Source organism: Vanacampus margaritifer, chromosome 14 (assembly GCF_051991255.1).
Source record: "Vanacampus margaritifer isolate UIUO_Vmar chromosome 14, RoL_Vmar_1.0, whole genome shotgun sequence".
NCBI lineage: Eukaryota > Metazoa > Chordata > Actinopteri > Syngnathiformes > Syngnathidae > Vanacampus > Vanacampus margaritifer.
In genome coordinates this window covers 1,060,276-1,079,222 of record NC_135445.1, presented here as the reverse complement: position 1 = coordinate 1,079,222, position 18,947 = coordinate 1,060,276, and the positions used below count along the sequence as shown (strand labels likewise).

The 18,947-nt window shown below is 45.2% G+C and overlaps 1 protein-coding gene across 1 annotated transcript in view; it reads right to left on the bottom strand.

Moving 5' to 3' along the window:
• LOC144063963 (uncharacterized) overlaps positions 1-12,748 on the bottom strand; it is a 65,759-nt gene extending 53,011 nt beyond the window's left edge. Inside the window, exons 1-4 of the mRNA XM_077586046.1 lie at positions 12,278-12,748; positions 9,625-9,695; positions 3,375-4,867; positions 1,598-1,651 (exon numbers count right to left, since the gene is read on the bottom strand). Of these exons, the coding sequence (XP_077442172.1) occupies positions 1,598-1,651; positions 3,375-4,867; positions 9,625-9,695; positions 12,278-12,330 (1,671 nt within the window). The 5' untranslated portion in view covers positions 12,331-12,748. The remainder of the gene's footprint in view (positions 1-1,597; positions 1,652-3,374; positions 4,868-9,624; positions 9,696-12,277) is intronic.
• Between the last annotated feature and the right edge of the window lie 6,199 nt (positions 12,749-18,947).

Here is an 18,947-nt window from a genome sequence, read left to right as displayed (position 1 = left end):
CAGCTGTGGCTGATGCAAATAAATAAACAGGCTGATTATTGCACGCCTGCAAAAAAAATGATACGGCAATCATTTGTCCCGTCTTTGACGTTTGGACTCAAACCAGATTGGTTGGCTTCACCGCCTCAGCTGGACGGGATCTTTTTCTCGACAACGACCAGAGTTGGATTACCGTGCTCACATCGGACAGGGAACGCGCGCTCGTGTCCTGAGTTGCCGTGAACTTCCGCAAGGGGCTCGTACGAACGAGACTAAAAGCAGCTCGCGCGGGTGCCGGGCTGAAAGAGGCCTTTTTCATCAGGCCACAACATGTTTGCAAAGGGATGACAAATTTACAGGAAATTAATAAATGAATACATTTGGATTTAACTCTATCAAGAGCCAACATACCATTTTGTAAATTGCCGTTTTTTTTCTCGTTTATTCCCATAATTTCCTGTTCGTTCTTCACGGAACTTCGAAAAATTGGCCGCATTTTGCACCCCCCGGTCCCAAACGGGATTCCCCCCAAAAAGAGGCTGAGGCGAGCAGAGAGAAGTCCGGCGCAGGCACGCACGTGTTCTCTGTCTGTTTACAGTGCTTTTATGAGGCATCCTGTGGCACAGGCCGCTTTTGAAAGGCCGTCTTTATAGGAGCTTTCCTGTTTATGCTTCGGGGGTGGGAGGTCAGCGCTCGCAGGCCCCGTGCTGAATATGCTCAATCTGGAAAACCCTCTGTGTGTGTGCGTGTGTGTGTGTGTGTGTGTGACTATGTGAGCGCGAGTGTGTCAGCTGCAAAGGATGTGTGTCGATTTTGGCTTTGCGGGTTATTATTATTGTTGTTATTATCATAACTCCAAAGAACAATGTGGGTCTTTAACTTGTGGGACGCAAGGCCGAGGACAGAGGCCTCTTTGTCACCTCCCTGTGACGGCGTCAGTCAACATGGACCAGCACATAAACACATTCTTTTTTTTTTTTTTTTTTTATTTATTATAAATTTATTTATAATACGTATTAAAAGTACCTAATACGGTATATAATACCCATAAAAAAAATACCCTTATTTAATTAATATTATTAAAAAAATATATGTATTATTACATATTTATTTATATTTTTATTTTTAATATATTATATTATTATTATTATTATTATTATAATATTTTTAATATTTTTATTTTTAATATATATATATATATTTTTTTTTTTTTTTTTTTGGTTTGTGGGTGAATATGTGTATGTGCGTGCGTGCATTCATTAGTTCACCTAAAACCTATAAAAAATAAAATAAAAATCTCATACCGTTTGCCTAAACCGAAGACTTCCAGCCAGAGTCGTGACATACAAACACATTCAGATGCAAGGATGCGTTGCCTCCAATAGCGTATTATGGAAAATGGACAATTTAATGCCTTGTCCGCACATCCCGGCGGTCGGGCTGCGCTCCTTGTGAACGCTTGACTGCTTTTCCGGTTCAACAAACGGCTGCGAGTGCTTCGCGAGGGCATGACGGGGAAGTCCTTGAACCACGACTTTCTCCCCGCCCATAACTTAGCAGCTAGGCTGTCCGAAGATCCGACGCGATCAAACACTATCGTGTCAAAGGCGGGACTCACCCGAGCTCCCCTTTTGCCTGACAGGCCCGGCTTCCCTGGAGGTCCTTGAAGTCCCTGCAGAACCAGAACAAAATGCAGTCAGTGTTGCCTTTTTCGACTGACTCCGCATTCATACGTACGCATGCGCTCAATCAACCGTCGGGTCATTGAGCGCTGAGGTAATTCCATGCGCAGGTGACGAGAGCCGAGCCAAACCCGTCGAGTCGCTCGGAGCCAGCGTGGCAGGAAACGGTAGAAATAACAAGTCGTTTCCTGTGCGGCTTTATCGTGCCCAATCATTTTCTTTTCTTTGAATCAAAAGTCAAGGAAAACAACAACAGCTTCTGAGTGTTAGCTTCGGTATCACTTTTTTCGAAGGCGCAGTGCAAACTGCCAGGAAATCTCCTCAAGATTAAAACGAAGCCAATTTAAAGATTTCCAAACAATCTCGCCTTGCAATCCGAACTCCTTCCCATGTCTGGAATGTCTCTTTTCCGCTTCCTGTCACTCGGATGGTTCTAATTGCTCCCCGACTCTGACGTCTCGACCTTCAGGCTTGAGACCACCCCTGTTAGTGCAGGTGGGACACTCTTTCGGTGGACTCGGGACCTGCTGCCGTAGACACGCACCCCTGTCAGTCTTGGCACTTCCGGCCCCCGTGACTTGACTTAACCCAACACTCGCTTGTTTGTTTGTTTGTCCACGCCGGCTGTAAACTGCCGCCTTCTCTTCTTAAACGTGGTTGTTTTATTTGCCATCTAAAATGACATCAATCAAACCGACAGACACAAAAAAAGTCCAGATGCTATAATTCAGGTGTGTCCAAATGAGCCTTTCCTCCTTCAGTTTTTCTGTATGTGGCCCTCAAATGAAAATGAAAGTTTGGACGCCCCTGCTATAATTGAACACATCAGATGTGCTTCAATAGGCTGCGCTTATCGGACCAAATCGTAAGACAAGACCAGTGGCCAGAATCGGAATCTTTGGCCTGGATTCATGTGACACCCAATTAAAATGGAGACACTTTTGGCCACTTGTTTACACAACAACAGCCAATTTAGGGAAAGTTCTTGAAGATTTGCCTAATACGAACCCTGGGTAATAAATAACTTGGCCAGAAACAATACTCTTTTTTTTGGATACACTTCAATGGACTGATACACTCGTCACACACAATCAAATGCAATTCCGCCGCATAAAAGTTAATTTCACTTAAGCTTAAGGTTCAAATGTGGCAAATCCAATCCATCAACCAACTTGTTAGCCACAAACAAAACCATGGTAGCAATTGCACATTTAACCCTGAAAAGGGAATCGGCGACGACTGAGGTGGGCAGTCAAGGTGAAACCGAGACACACGATGAGAACTCCATGAAAAAGGTGCAAAGTCATTTTTCTGCCTCGGTATTTGTCCTCTTCGTGACATGAGCCTCTTCCTGCCTTTCCCGCTTGCATTTACAAGCTAAATGCTGGTGTTTACCAAGCGCCCTAACCCCCGACCCAGCTTTGAAGATAGGCCGCGTGACCTCCAGCAGACCCCTATGACAGAGGAATCTGGTGCGAAGATGGCAAGGCGTTAGACCTGGCACGTCACGCCCCGGCCCGGACGGACGGGTGCATAGAGCAAGTTGAAAATGGCGGGAGAGGATTTCGAACCTGTGTGGGAAATGGGGAATCCGTAAGCCAGCTATCATTTGAAGGCGCGTGGCAGAAGAACCGGAAAGACTCGAGTGGACTACAAACCGTCAAAACAATCGAGCCAGCATTTTGTGCGGGAATCCAGACATAAGCTTCTTACCGCAGGGCCGGGTTCTCCTTTTAGTCCTACAGGTCCGGCGAGCAGGGAGAACTGAGTAGGTTCCACCTCCCAGGTCTGGAAGCCGTCAGAAGCAGGTGATGTTACGAGGTTGTACCCAGGTGCGGTGGGACGTGGGGTGACCGGGGCCTTGGTGGTCCGGGCTTGCTTGGTCGGCTTGACGGGCGGTTTTGCGCTCGGTTTGGTGGTTTTAGCAAACGTTTTAGAGACGGTTGGTTTTGAAGGGTTCGCTTTTGACACGACAGGTTTAGAGGGAAAGACTTTGACAGAATTTAGCTTGGGCTTGGAGACGGTGGCTTTGGACGGTACGACTTTGGGCTTAGTGGGGGTTTTCTTAGCTGCGGTCGGCTGCGGTTTCTTCAGAACTGCCGCTTGATCTGATAAAGTGGAGTCAAGTTTTTTCTTGGAAGGATTTGGGCTTGTAGTAGCTGTGGGAGTGGGTTTATTCTTTCCTGTTGCCGCAGTCACCTTGTTCTGAGAACTGGGCTTTGGAGACGTTAGTCTGGGGATTGTCAGACTTGCTGTTTTAGAAGTGGATGATCTCGTGGCAGGCGGTTCGGTTGGGGCCGCTGTGGTCCTGAGTGGAGCCGTGACAGATTCAGTTCTGGCCTTGGTCGGAGGAGAGGCTAGGCCAAGCTGAACTGCGACCGGCATAACAGTTCTGGGCAAAGGCGTAGGAGTGGTCCCGAGGGCGGGCTTCATTATAAGGGTGGGGGCGACGTGTCTGACGGCGGAGGCGGCCTGCGCGACGCTCCGAGCCAGGCTCCGCCCATTGGCCTTCTTGGTGATCAGGCTACCATGTTTGGGGGCAGGTGTGGACGATGCATTGATTTGTCGTGGGAAAACGGGCAGCAAGGGTGCAAGATTGGGCCTGTACGTGTCCGCTTCCCTGCACTGCTTCTTAATGTACTTGCAGTAGTTGTGAGCTGCCTGGGCAGACGGGATCAGGTCCAACTGGCAGATGGCTCCTTCAAAGTGAGCCCAAGCTTGTTGGCTGGAGCGGCCCAGCAGGAAGGAGTCCTCGCGCTCCGGGGCCAGTCCCTCCTCACGGTCCCACCCAAAGTCCACATGAACACTCTGCTCTCCGCAGGAGGCATATAGAGTCACTTTCTGTCCTTGAATTCCCACCGCCAGCTGGTGCCACTGGCCATCGTGGGCTTCGTAGGGCAGGGCCACCGAGGCGTTGGGTCCCGTGTGCAGGACGAGGCGGCCCGGGACCAGCTGCAGGCCGAGGAGAAGCTTCTTCTTCTCCGAGAGCAGGGTAAAGAGGAAGGCGCTGTTGACTCTGTGCGACCGCACGCTCAGCACCAGCGCCGCGTCGGTCCAGACGGCCGTGGGCCAGATGGAGCGCAGCGGACCCTCGATGTGCGCCAGTTGGTTGAGGATGATTCCGGATTTGAAGGGAATGACCCCGGCTGGTACGGAGCGGGATGGCTTGTCTCCCTTAAGCCCCAACTTCTGGAGGATGTCCACATCTGTGGGGACGGAAGAGCAGTGTTAGAGACACAGGACAAAAATTGGACAAAAGTCAAAACAAACCCTGTACGATGAACCCCTGCTTATGACAAGGGTTAGCACAGAGGTGGGCAGTCTGGGTCCTCGAGGGCCGGAGTCCTGCAGGATCAACAGGATCGTTATCAGGCTTATGCGGAGCTTGCTGATGAGCCGATTATACATCAGCTGTGTTGGAGAGGGGAAACATCCAAAACCTGCAGGTCTCCGGCCCTCGATGCCCACCTCTGGGTTAGCATCACAGTTCAAAATTGACGATATAGACACTATATTAAACGATGTTTTTTATATACTTTAAAAGCATTTCAACACACTTCTAAAAGGTCAAAGTATTCTAAAGTATTCCTTGGATACTCTCACGCTCACTCAGAGGTGGACATTCTGCCAATATTGACAGAAGGTCCGTCAATCCGTCAATGACGGACAGTGTCCGACTGACACCCATTTTGTTGACGATTGACGGGAAACTAAGCTTTGGTGTTTTTGTCTGCCAATGTAATTGTCAATCCGTCACTAAATTCCGCAACACGAATCACCACAGCACGGCTAATGGAAATTAGCATAGATGTTCCGCTAATTTACAAGCTGCTGTGTTGGAACAGTGACTGAATATATTCTGTTGGATACGATTCATTGGGGACTTTCTCTGCCACTTCTTCTTGCACCAAATAGCTTCCTGTAGACAAAAATACAAAAAGCCCGCAACTCTAATTTCAGAGTCGGACTTGCTTTTACAGTGTCAAATGCCATCAAAAGAAATGACAAGAATGATGAACCACATCACCGGCTGAAAACTGCATTTTGTGTTCTCTGCCTCGTATTTCTTTCGTCCCGATGCCCGACTTTTCTTGGAATATCTGTCGACTATTTTTCTGACATCGATATGCAGAAACGCCAAAACAACACGCATACAAGATTTCACAGCTCGCTACCTTGTGCGGTCCGTCAAAAAGCAGCTGAGGAAAACAAAACTATACAGTGTCCTTTTCAGCCAAATATATTTTCGGACGACCAAAATAAACGCGTTGGTCAGCAGCAAACTGCTTGGGAACGCCGTCGACTGCAACCGTGAGCCAAACCCGATGACTAAGAGAAAAATATCAACAGCGGTGGCGGACGGGCGGCCGCGCTTCTCCTGCCGTGGTCCTGCACGAGCAGACATTTTGGGTCGCGCCGGCCGTCCGCGGCTTCCAATTTAAGCAGTTAAGCAAACAAGACGTGCACACGCGTGCATCATTCCTCCCTTTGGATATATTTTGCGGACTATGACAAATGTTTGTGCAGCCCACGAAAGCGCGGACTTTTCAAGTGATGACTTTTTTTTTTTTAAATGGGTTTTTACAGTATGCAAGCAAGTCCGAAATTAGAAACGAGAGTTGCGTGCCACAACACGCTGGGCGGCAGTGAAGGTCTACTGGAAGAAATCAGCAAGAAGAGAAGGTTGCCTATTAGCGTAAGGTTTACGCTATGCTAATTTCATTTTAGCCTATCTGTGGAGTTTCCGATTCTATGTCAGCACTAATCAAGCAGACTTTTGTTGGATGCTTTGAAGATGAACAGCTTCGCAAATTTTCTCCTGTATTTGCATTTTTCCGCCCCTTTTTGTCATTTAATGTTTTGTTGTGCGTCATGCTAGCCCCGTTTTGGACCATTTTAAGCGTTTTTTTGGCTGTGGCATTCCTTGGCGGAGAAGGTTTACGACACCTTTGTTACTTTCTCCCTACACAGTTTCCGTATGTCGGCCAATCTACTGTATGATTTCAACGTCCTCGTAGTGGTTGTTGAATACTTCAAAGTTGCTCAACAAAAAGGAAAAAGGTAGAATGTGTTTTAATAACTTTGAATGTGTTTAACTCTTTGACTGCCAAAAACGTTAAATAACGTTTAGTAAAATCCTACGGAGGAGCGCCAAAGACGTTAAAAGACGTTTACCAAGTTTTTTTTTTTTTTTGGAAACCAGGTGTTTGTGGCATCATTCATGGGAAAAAAAAAAGGTGTCAAATTCACTAGAGTGCATGAAATAATATCGTTTCACAAAAAGCTTGATTTCTCCTTATTTTGTTTCAAAACCGAGCATTTGGGTGAAACTAACCATTTTCTATTGTTGATTACTGAAAAACGGAATAAGGTAGAGACAAACTTTTTTTTCTGATGAAAGATGAGCGTCCAATCTTTCATTTGGTAGTATGTGTGTTTCCATAGTCCAAACACATTTTCTGTGGACCTTGAAAGATCAGTCAAAATGCTTAAATCGGCTGGCACTGGCGACGTCCCGTTTCTGAAAACGTCTGGCAGTCAAAGAGTTAAGACATGTGGGAAGGGTCTCTGTATTTCATGGCTTTTCACCGATGGTGGGCAGGTCTGGAAACATTTCCCTCACGATAAATGGTGGTTCACCGAAAGCAAGGTGGTCCCGGACCTATGAATAGTTCTGTTATTGCTTGGTGCCGCATACATTGAATTTCATGGATTGGCGGCCTCCAGCATGTTCTGACTCTGGTCTTTGTTTCAAGGCTTTAGACGGCTAACAATCAACAGCACCTTTCCCTCTTTTGCCTCGGACCCTCTCCGCAATTAAGCGTTCAGAACCTCCGTCGTCATGAGCATGTACAGCCTCAATAGCGTTTCCAGAACCGCACTCAGCCGTGACAGCGTGCAATGTTTGGTCGCCGAGGGTCACGGCGCCCATTCAGCCGTCAGCTGTGATGTCACAGCCTGGCCTCTCCGGAGCTTTTTTTTTTTTTTCTCCCTCTCTTTGACCCGACCTGTGATCAGCGGGCCCCGTCGTCTAATGGGGACGTGTGTACGGAAAAAAGAAGAAGTGTGAGAAACAGGCAAGGCATTGTTGAGGAGATGCCGGAAAAATAGGAAAGCTTCAGAGGACACAAAGAAGCATCGTCAATAAATACATGAGAAAAAAAAGTAGCTTAAAACTTTGGCAATGTTTTAATTGCGCGGAAAGTTTAAAACAAACTAATTAGGCTAGCTGACTCAGAGCATGGAGGGTTATTATGCAATTATAGCAGATCCCAGGGAGTCAAACAAAACCATTCTGATACATTTGGAACTATTAAGTGCAACTAATGAACACATTTCCAACTTGTTTCTCATGGACCACTGAAAACGTTTTTCTTTTTTTTGCACTGTGAACTGATCGTGTCTCTCCATCGGCGGCTATTTATGCTTTTTCCACTTCCTAAGGACAGCTGTAATGCTTACCCAAAACAACGTGGCGTTATAAAATAGTGAGTGGGATTTAGTCGGGTAGCGTATGACATACAGCAACCCGCCTTCTCCTGTCTGTGTGGTCTCCCCTGTTGGCGTAAGACGCGCACTTGGCAGCGAGACAGCGGTAGCATTGCACGTGCTGTATCTGCGCTGCGCAGAGACTTCTGTTGTTTTTATTTGACTAGCGCTTCTATTATGACTGGGCCGCGCGTTAGCCATATGGATTCCGAGGTACAGTGTGTTGCACAGGTGTGACGGCAGACACCCACACGCGGGGTTTAAGAATAAGTGGGAAAGGCCTAAAGTTCCACACGCTCTCTAGCGGATGCGAAGGCTATGCTAAGCGAGGCTAAGTTAGCCGTTTGCTATATTACCGCGTACGGCTTTGAATAATGGTACAAAAAGTGAACCATCACTAAATAGCGGATGGTCATTCGCGCCCCTTCGGTACATTGAAGTTTAAAAAGAAAAGAAAGCTGTTTCTTGTTCGGTTGTTGCTTCAGGTCGTTCCGGTGCGCTGCTGTTGATATAGCGCCTCCATAATGGCACAACACTGCGACTGCTGTTAAAATGCGTTCCCGCTGAGATCAATCAACACAGCTGGAGCGCTGCAATATCAGTGGCTCAGGCTGGAGGTGGCCGCCTCGGAATTTTGTACACAGGAAAAACCCTGGTATGCGTTGTTGCTCTGCGTGTTAAAGTAGCAGTTGTTTGAAGGTTTAGCATTAGAGTTACATTTTTGCTCATTTTCTCATTCTATCTTAGCATTAAGCTAGCTTGACATTCATGAGCTGAAATCATATGATTTGGTTTGAATATTACGGGGTTCAAATGTATGTGCGTAATGTTTTTAATACCATTTTGTTGCATGTGTACGTCATTTTCACAGCAGGACTTTAACTGGGAGGGAAAAAAAAAAGCTTGAAGCATAAACACCTGGTCTCTTATTTGGAGATTTGTGCAGGTGAGAACAGGTACTAAGGAATTATTTCAAAGTATATTTTGAGACGTTTAAAGTGCGTTTTAACACCTATTAAAATGTTTAAAGCGCATAACGCAAAGCATAGAGTGTGGCGTGCACAAGGCACGACAACAGGCTAAGCTAAGGTTAGCATGTGTGTTTATTTTTTGTCGGTGTCCTCAAATATCTTGAACAATCTTTCAGATCAAGAGAATAAAAATGGCATTCCTGTACACGTTGCAGCTAAAGTGATCTGCTTCCATTTGTTGTCAGTCCTAAAGAAATCCACCTTCTTACGTACCCAAGCAAAACCAGATATTTCCCTCTGCAGTCACATTTTTGCTCCTGAAAATAGTAACAGATTTATTTTATTTATTTTTTTATTTTATTTTGCGCAATCGAACGCGCCATCTAAACCTCTGCCCCAATTCCCATCGCAATTTGCGTTACGCAACTACTTGAGCCTCTTTTGGCGTTGATACGAGTGCAGCGTGCTGGAAGAGGGGGGGGGGGGGGGCAACCGGGTCTTACCTTCAGCGTGCACTTGTGTAAGTCCCAGGTAACAAGTACAGTATAAAACGGTACAGAGCAGGAGGGCTCTCCTATGGACGAGAGAAAGAAAAAAAAAAAAGAATGTTAGAGGAGTCACACGGGCTTTAGTAGTTGGTGGCACGATTCTGCAACAAACCTCCAAGAAAATAATTATAATTATACGGAACGTTATTTTCAGCAGGCTTTCCAATAACAGCAAAACCTAGCGAGGGCTTAGCCCTTTGAGCGTTTAATATCCACCTTAAGGTCCATGTACTCGTATACTCTTATGACCAGCAAACATTTTTTCCACAACTCGTGCCACTTAAGGCCCACTGCAACGCAATTAACCCTTTCTGCTAATCTACAATCCTTGTGCTTAATGTCCATGTTCCGCTGTTCTGTTTGTCCTCACCAGTAGAACAACTTAAGCATACGAATAAGATGTCATTCTGCACTTATTGACGACCGCATGTTTTCCGAGTGAGCGCGAGCATTTTGTGGAAATCTACTGGAAATGTTCCACTCTTTTGCAACCCCATCAGCCGTCATCGTGGATGCTGAAAATTGGGAAAGGTGGTCCCAATCCTCAGGTGTGTCCCTTGACACCCTGGCCACATCCCCGAGCTCAATGGGGGGGATCCGGATCTCGGGCAAAAGAGCCGCCACTGTTTACCACCCAGATCTCGCGCACACAAAGACTGCGGGAGGAAATGCGTACAGCAGCTGCAGCCGGCCGAGAACAAGCAGACGTGGGAAAGATGATGCTGACTGCAGTGCGTTGACATGCAAAAAAAAGGACTCCAGAAGGGTTATGAGAGTATAGACAGCACGTCAAAGTGTGCATCCAGTCCAGTCTGTTCCGTCCTGTGGCTTCCTCGTGCGGCTCCCTGAGATGTCTTGGATGGCTGCTCGCATTCTCGCGCTTATCATCTGAGGAGCGTCCCTCGAAAATGCTTCATCCGTCACGACAAACTTGTGTATTTCCTTTCACTCCTCAAAAAAAAAGAAGAAGAGAATCTAGTCTAGAGCTCTGCTTCTCAACCACTCATCCACGGCCCTGGGATCGATAAAAAAAAATTGTAAAAAATCCCAATTAGTGCCAATTAGGAAAATACGTCAGCACGCCTGCCGGCTGCCGCTGCCTTGGCGATTCGTTTCCGATTGTGAATTTATGGTGGCAGGCGAGTCAACTCGCCGTTTGGCAGATGACATTTGTAAAAACGGGGGCTACAAGCTGGTCCAAGTCTCAGCTGACAGTCTTTCAAATTTGACCCTAAAGAACTGTCATCGCACAACTTGAGAATCACTTGCCTAATGTTTACTGTGTATTACATTAGCAAAACCACAGAACACTGGAGAGAGAGAAAAAAAAAGGCGGATCCGTGACTCAAATCAATGATTGATGGCCAGTCAATTGAGACTAATAATGATGATAACATCCTCATTGTGCAATCAGCGTCTGATTGTCACTTCCTGCTCCATCTCCCCCTCTGCGGATGCGTTGTGTTTTTGCCATTATCGTCCCAGTCCAAAAAAAAAAAAAAACATGTCAGAGTGGGATCCGTTTCTTTTCATTGTTATTTCATCAGAGGATTTCGCTCTCACGTGCACGCACGCGTAGAGTGGAAAATTCCCCCAAACTGGCATTTGATCTCCTCGCTACTTTTGTGACCAAATGGAAAGCGGACGCACGATTTTGTTTCACTGAAACATCGGGTCATATTCGGCTCCCGCTGTGGGTTCGACAGCACAGGTCAAAAATGACGGATGGCACTGACAGTCCAATGGTGTGGACGTGCACGACACGGCAGCGCTCACACTTGGACGGTAAGCAGCGCTCGATTGCTTTCAAGTGATCTTGGGCGGGAGATCAACAATTGGATGCACGTTTTTTGCCTAGTCAAACATCGGCAGGTGGCAACAGGCTGGACTCGATTAAGTGTCGTTCTGCCAGCGTGGGAAGCAACAAAGTACATGTACTTTTTGAGCTTTCAGATATCTGTACTTGGAATATTTATTTTTACTTTTACGCCATACATTTGATCTCAAAGTCAACCGCAGTTGAGATCTTGATTGATTTGAGATCTTGGGAGATGAGAATGAGATTTTCCCCAACACACTTTGTTTTTGTCATTCAAGTAAGGTTTTTTTTTTTTTTTCAATTATTATCATTCGCTAATTTGGCAACTCCAGGCGCTGACCTGATGTCAGTCCAGTGGTGATTATCTTGTCAGAATTTAGCTTACAGCAAACAGTACGACCACTACACAAGTTAATTTAAAAATAATAATAATAAATTACAGGAATTTTGCAAAAATGATGACAGTGAAGACTCATTTCAGATTCAGAGTCTGTATTTTATTTTTTATTTTTTTACATCACTTAAGGTGTACTTCTACTTTTGCCTTTTTTTTTTGCACATCTACCTGACCTGTTATTTGTTTACTGCATATTTTTGGTCTCCCTTAGAATTTCAAAAACACCAAATCTGTACAATGTACAATATGGGCTTTCTGTTCAATTGCTTCTGAAAGTGCTTGAGTCCTTTTGCCAGCTGCGTGTGTGGCTGAACCTCTGCCAGGTGTTGCACCACATGCCGCACATCGCACAAACCCAGCAAGCCATGCAAACAATAACAAAACAAACTTACTTTGTGTCTCGATGAGAGGTTTTGCAATCTCTCCTTTGGGTGCCTAAATTCATTTGTATTCATTTGTCCTGGCAGTCAAAAACCGGATCCGTCAATCACAGCGTGACTCCTTGGCAAGGGCGGGCATGAAGAAGACACACCGGCGGCCGGTCGCTCGGTCGGTCGCTCGCTCAGTCGGTCACACGTCGGTACAGCTCGGGTTCAAGCTCCGGGAAGGAAAACGCATGTTGCCTAGAGGCTGTCAAGGCCGACGTACAATCCGTGTGGACGCAGAAGCTCCCTGCTGGCGTGCGTGTGGATATTCCCCGCGGTTTCATTCATTGAGGCTGCTCCGGTTCGAGGGACTGAGTTCCGGACTGAGTTCCTGCCTGCCTGCCTGCCGGGGGTGGTGACGGAGTAAGGAGCCTTCCTCCCAAGGCTTTCCCTTTTAAACAGGGGAAGCGTCCGCGCGGCTTCGGCCACCGACGAGGTGTCGAGTTTCACGCCAAGCGGCGGTGAGCTGCAACTGCGCGCTTCCCGCCTCCGTCGGGATGGGGGGGGGGTCAACACAGGCCACATCTTGGGGGGTTGGAGGGGGGTAGGGGCGAACCGCACTTGGAGAAGAAGAAGAAGAAAATGGATGGCTAAAAAGGTCCATTTTTAGCTTTCTAAACAAGCTGCTATTTACTGTCAACCATCATTTCTCTCCAAGTGACAAATTATTTGGTCATTTTGACTCTTTTTTTTTTGGGCTACTCGTTTTTTATTGTTCTGAATTAAGAACCAAAGTTAGCAAACGAGATAACTAGCTTCGGAGCTAACTGCATTTTATAGGGGGGTGGGGGGGTTCACTTTTTTTTTCCAGATATTATAATTACAAGCATTTGTATATATATTTTTTTAACTAAATTAATTCTAAACATAAATTGAAAAGTTGAAAACTTAATTTCTTTGTTGTCTCCAATTGAATTTGTTAGAATATTACATAATAATCAAATGCAGGTGAAATTGTGCGTATGTAATAATATGACGAGGTGATGATGCATTTGTTTGATTGTTGCTGTTCTAACCCGAGCCCTCCGAGGTCCTGCAACGAAAAGGATTTTGACACCTCTGAATAAAGTCCGTTTACTTTTGTCGTCACTTGTAAGACACTCCTGTGCATTATAGCCGTGAGTAAATGCAAATGTCTGAAGTCTCTCCAATTAAGGGAGATAGTTGTCACATGTAGGAAACACCAGAAATTCCTGCAGCTCCTTCAGTGTTGCTGTCGGATTTTAGTCGCCTTCGTGGTTTGCCGTTTTCGTCACAACCTCTCGTCAATATTGGAGTGGATCCGGTTCTTGGTGGTGTCAGTGTTGTACCTTATTTTCTCAATGTTGTGATCTTTTTTTTTTTTTTTTAAACAAACACTATAGCTAGTCGACTTGGGTCACATACTGTCAAATTCTGTTCTGAGCTGAATCTGGGCCCCCGGGCCTTGGGTTTGACACCTGTGACTTATGGACCACTCCTGCCTTAAAACGCATGGCCTCGGTCTCCTAAATGATCCCATACATGAGGCCAAATCATTTTACAAATATTTTTTTTTTTTACTGCAATTCAGTCCAAATGAAGTGGAAAACTGGGCAATTTCTTCAATGTGTTGATCTTATCTTTTTAAGCGACACGCCCGCTGGATTAGTGTTGGTGGAGTCAACAAAGTCAACAAGCGAGATCCTCGAAAGGGTCCAAGTTGAGGTGACTCATTTCGGACAAGACAATTGAAGCCCAAGACCACGTTGGGGTCAAAGGTGGGTCAATCCAGCACTAATGGACACAAAAGTCATGAACATCCCCTTTTACGACCCCCCCTACCAACACACGCTCTAGCTTGTGTTGGTGGCGCGGGTACCACCAACGGGCCGGGGTGACTCGGCCCCCCCTTTTGCTCCAAATGACAAAGTCGGCACTTGCCGGTGCGTGCGCTCGCTCGCTCCTTCGCTCGCTCGCTGCCACCCCTTCAAGCTGCTTAATTACGGTCGTTGGCACCAAGTCTGAAAGCTGCCTTTATCCCCCCAACCGACCCCCCCCCCCCGCCCCACCCCCCTTACGCTCCAGAAATAGGCACACAGGCAGCCCAGATCAAACGCTCACCATAGGGAAGGGGTCATTACTGGAGCGCAGGGCGGACACGGCCCAACGGCGAGCAGGCCACGCCCCGACGGCAAATTGCAGCCTGGGCCCGGCGAGGGCGACACAAGTGGGCTCTTTTATGAGGGGCCGTCGGGGACTTCAGTCAGGATTACCTTACTGGCACGCTCTCACACATACACTACTGAAACACTCTCATATGCATCAACTGGATGCTCTCTACTGACACGCTCTCACTTATCACACAAACTGTTAAAGCGCTCTCATTCACACTGCAAATGATTTTGCTCTCAAATTCCCAAACAACTGAAACACTCATACACTACAGAAACAAAGCTTACTCAAAGCCTACTCAAACACTCTCACGCAGTGTTGAAAAACTCGCACATACATAGAAATGAAACGCTCTCACACAGTACTGACACCTTATATGCGACTCAAACGGTCTCTCACGCACAACCCAAATGCTCTTACGCTCAAATGAAATAGTCACACACTACTGAAACAGTCACGCCCACAATGAAACACTGTCATACATACTACGAAAACACTTTTCAACACACGTCACTGAAATGCTCTCTCGCACACAAGTGAAATGATTTAGCACATCACACTCGGGGTTTGTTGCAGCAATCTCATAGCAACTACTGAAAAACGCACGCACACACAACTCATTGACCTTTTTGGTCGAATGTATGCACTATTATACACACATACTAAAACACACTACTGAAACACACGAGTACCTTTTGGGGGTCAAATATACACACTACTAAACTCTCATACACACTATTGAAACACTCTCTTTCCGCACTACTGAAACGCGAAGCACTATTTTTTTCATTCACTATCGAAACGCCTTCTTAGTCACTACTCAGATGGTCTCATACACACAAATGAAACGCTCTCTCACATGAACTACTCAAAGACACTACTGTAATGCTCTCATACATACACACTTTTTTTTTTTTTGCTCACGTCACTGAAATGCTCTCACACTATATTGAAACATTCCCGTACACTGCACTGAAACACTCACATATCACTGAAATGTGGATATAAATACACAAGCATATTTCAGAATGATGTAGGAGAGGATTTTAGTGTGTATGAGAGCATTTTAGGAGTGCATGTAAGAGGTCACCCTGACTTACTTACGTCCTTGATGGTCGCACACTCTTTGATTCGACTCTGTTGGCAACATCATGTTTTTCATTTTTCAGCGCCGTGATGCCCATCAGAACGTTAGCAAGACTCGCTCGTTGGCTTCGGGTTGGACCCGCGTTTCTCATGGTTTATTTTAATCTGGGTGTCACTGCCATTACATAAGTAGCATGTTTCAAATTGCTCCCAGAAGTGGAAGGCCTTCATAAGCGGGGGGAAATTGTGGCAGATTTAAAGTCCAAAACATTTCATTTAATCACCTTTTATACACAATTTAAAGGGGCGGCGCCAGATTCTGGGTTGGGTTCCTGGGAAAGAATCCTGACTCGGGGCTTTTTTTGTGTCGCTGGTGTTTTGACCAAATTCCTCCCAGCGTACAAAAACATGTACGAGTGAAGACTTGATATTGTCTTGATGACTAGATTCATATTTAGCAAATCCTTTAATAGAGTTTCAACCTGCTTTTACCTTTTAGTATGCAGGAGTTCAATCACGACTTCCACTTTTACCGGAGAAAAGAAAAGAATCTGTACTTTTACTTAAACACCGAGTTTGAGTACATTCGTCACCTCTGCGTGAATCGTTGGAGCAGAATGAGAAGGTCTAATTTCATGAAATTACGCCTGAAAACATGTCATTGACTTGCTGACTAAATCGGACTTTTCATGGGTCCAACGGCACGATGACTTGACCCGTGCTCTTTTATTGACATTGAGCGCGTGACCGGGACGGTCAACGTGGAGTGTAAGAAGCTCCCCGGGCCTGAAAATCAGCCTCTGGATTCCGGCGATGCCTTCCGTAAAAGGGCGTCAGTATGCCGTAATCCAACATTAGAAAAATAACAAATATTCCCAGTAAAGCAAATTCAGAGATTTGGTTTTAAATAAGGGGTGTCAGGCGATTCGAAATTGTAATCGTAATTAATCGCATGATTTGAAAAGTCATAATTAATTGCAAATTTGATGCTTGTTCTGAATATACAATCAAATGTACAATTTTTTTTTTCTTCTAAGTTTTCATACTCTTAGAAATAGAAATAATAGAAATATTGCTGCATCTAAAAAAAAATATGTGTGATATTGATTTGTGTTGAGGTCATTTTTTTGCCACTAGATGGCATAGTTGCATTTGCAAGACATTGGTGACGGCTCAAAGTGCATTTTTCTTTTCATGTTAAGAGCTATCTAATCTTTAACATGAGGTAACTTTTTCAAAATTGTAAAATACGACTTGACCACAGTCTCCATTTATTATTGCTCAATTTTGACGTGGACGTGTCTGCTGCGTTTCCCCAGTACAAGCTTTCCAATAAATAAATAAAAGATTAGTGGCGTCAAAGGACCTTTAAATGAACTCAAAATTAGCTTGATTATTTTTGAAATGTTATTTTAAATACATTTAAACATATTGAAATACAGTTGCTGTTTTGTTTTGTTTTTTAGGAGAGCTCAGTATTGTTCATTCGATTTGACATCATCATTGCTCTCCTTTTTTTTAAAAATTAATTAATTTAAAAAAAATGAAAAATAAAATGTTTTTTTTTTCTTTCTCTTTTTTCTTTTTTTTTGTTTTAATATATATACATATATACATATACACACACATATATATATATATATATATATATATATATTATTATTTTTTTGTATGTGGGTGAGCATGTGCATGTGCGTGCGTGCGTGCGTGTGCGTGCGTGTGTGTGTATTCATCAGTTCACCTAAAGCCCATTAAAAAAAAATCCCATACTAATAATATAATAATAAATTGCCAAATGCAGAAGTTATCACGATGTAGTGGCTCTCGCTAACAAAATACAGTTGCTGTTAACAACAATCTATTCTTTGGAGTGAAAGTCAAGTTTGAAAGACTTTTTACATGCATTGACCTTAGTGAGCATCGGTACTGATATCGGCGACTGACTGACTCGATATCGAAGCGATACCAAATCTGGACTACAGTATGCCTCGGCTAGTCTCCAACTTCCCCGTGAGCTGGAAATATGGCCAGGCGGATGAAACTTTCAACTTTCATACACACACGTCAAAGCCAAATTTCTCCGCAGGAGACGCTGGCTGCATTCGCCGCGGAGTGTTGACGTAAAACAAGCTGCCGTCACGGGACAAATAAACAGACGGTAGAAGACAGTCACGCTCAGTGTGTGTCGGCGCGTTTTCATGCCGAGCCAGAGGCCGAGGTTGCAGGGGCGGTGGCGGTCGAGCGGACGCGGGCGTCTCCGGGCGCACAAGAAGGCCCTTCATAGCAGGAATGCGCCGGTGTGGACGCCGGCCGGCCGGCCGATGAGGACGACGTCACGTGCCCCGCCTCATTCATTCTTTTGGACTCTTTGCTTGGTTTGTATGCTAAATCCTTCCCGTCCCCGCCCCGGCCGCCACCCCTGTCCTTCTTTGGAGCCCTGTCATTCCTTCACCACAAGCATTTCCAGTGCTGACACACCAGAGGCCAAAGCCACCCAGCGGCAGAGCCACCACCATAATGAGTACGTTCACTTCTCATAATAATACCGAGGAAAAAAAGACAAGAAAAAAAAAAGAGGAGCACTTTTAGGGCTCTCAAACCTGACGAAGGCTGAAGCCAAACAAGTTGCGCTTGTGTCGTTAAGTTTTGTTTTGGGTGCAGCCCATTTTCTTGACTAAATTTCACTTCATTGTTGTGTTGTAAAGATTTGGCAGAAGTTTGTACCTTCATTGTGAGTTGGAATAGAGAAAAGCTGTTGTTGGTGTTTTTTTTTTTTTGGTGGCTCAGGGTTCACTTCAGTGAAAAAAATTGTCATATTTTTTGTGACAAAAATTAAACGAAAACTAAAATCGAAGCCATGCATTGAGACGATAACGATAACTAAAATTGACTGACAATTTCGTCAATGACTAAAAACGAGAAAACAAAACAATCCAATCAGAAGGAACGAAACGCGGGTGGGAGAAAAGAACCACTCAGAAACTATTCAAGTGTTCGCTGCACTTTATTTATTGTTCAAACACGTTTACATTCATTGTGCAGCTGAAAAATTAATTTCAAGCAATTACGGTATGCACTTTTTTTCTATTTAGGTGAAAACTAAAAGCTTTGATAATAAATGAATAAATGACGTCTTCAGTTTTCATTCCTGAAATCCAATGACAAGTCCAATATGTCGCAGCTGCCAACTTTGCTCGGGGGCCGCCATCTTGAAATCACGCAAACATGTCACATACTCAGCTCAAGGCTTCGTGAGGCAGAAAACTCCAACGAGCAAAAAAGTGGCACAAAATCGGGGTTTAGCATCTCCGAACCAGCGTTAGCATCGCGAGTCCGTTGCATTTTTCAGCCTCCGCGTGTCATTTGTGATGAAAATGGCCGTTTTCTACTCGATTCTGTTTGAGCAAAGCGCTGGGAA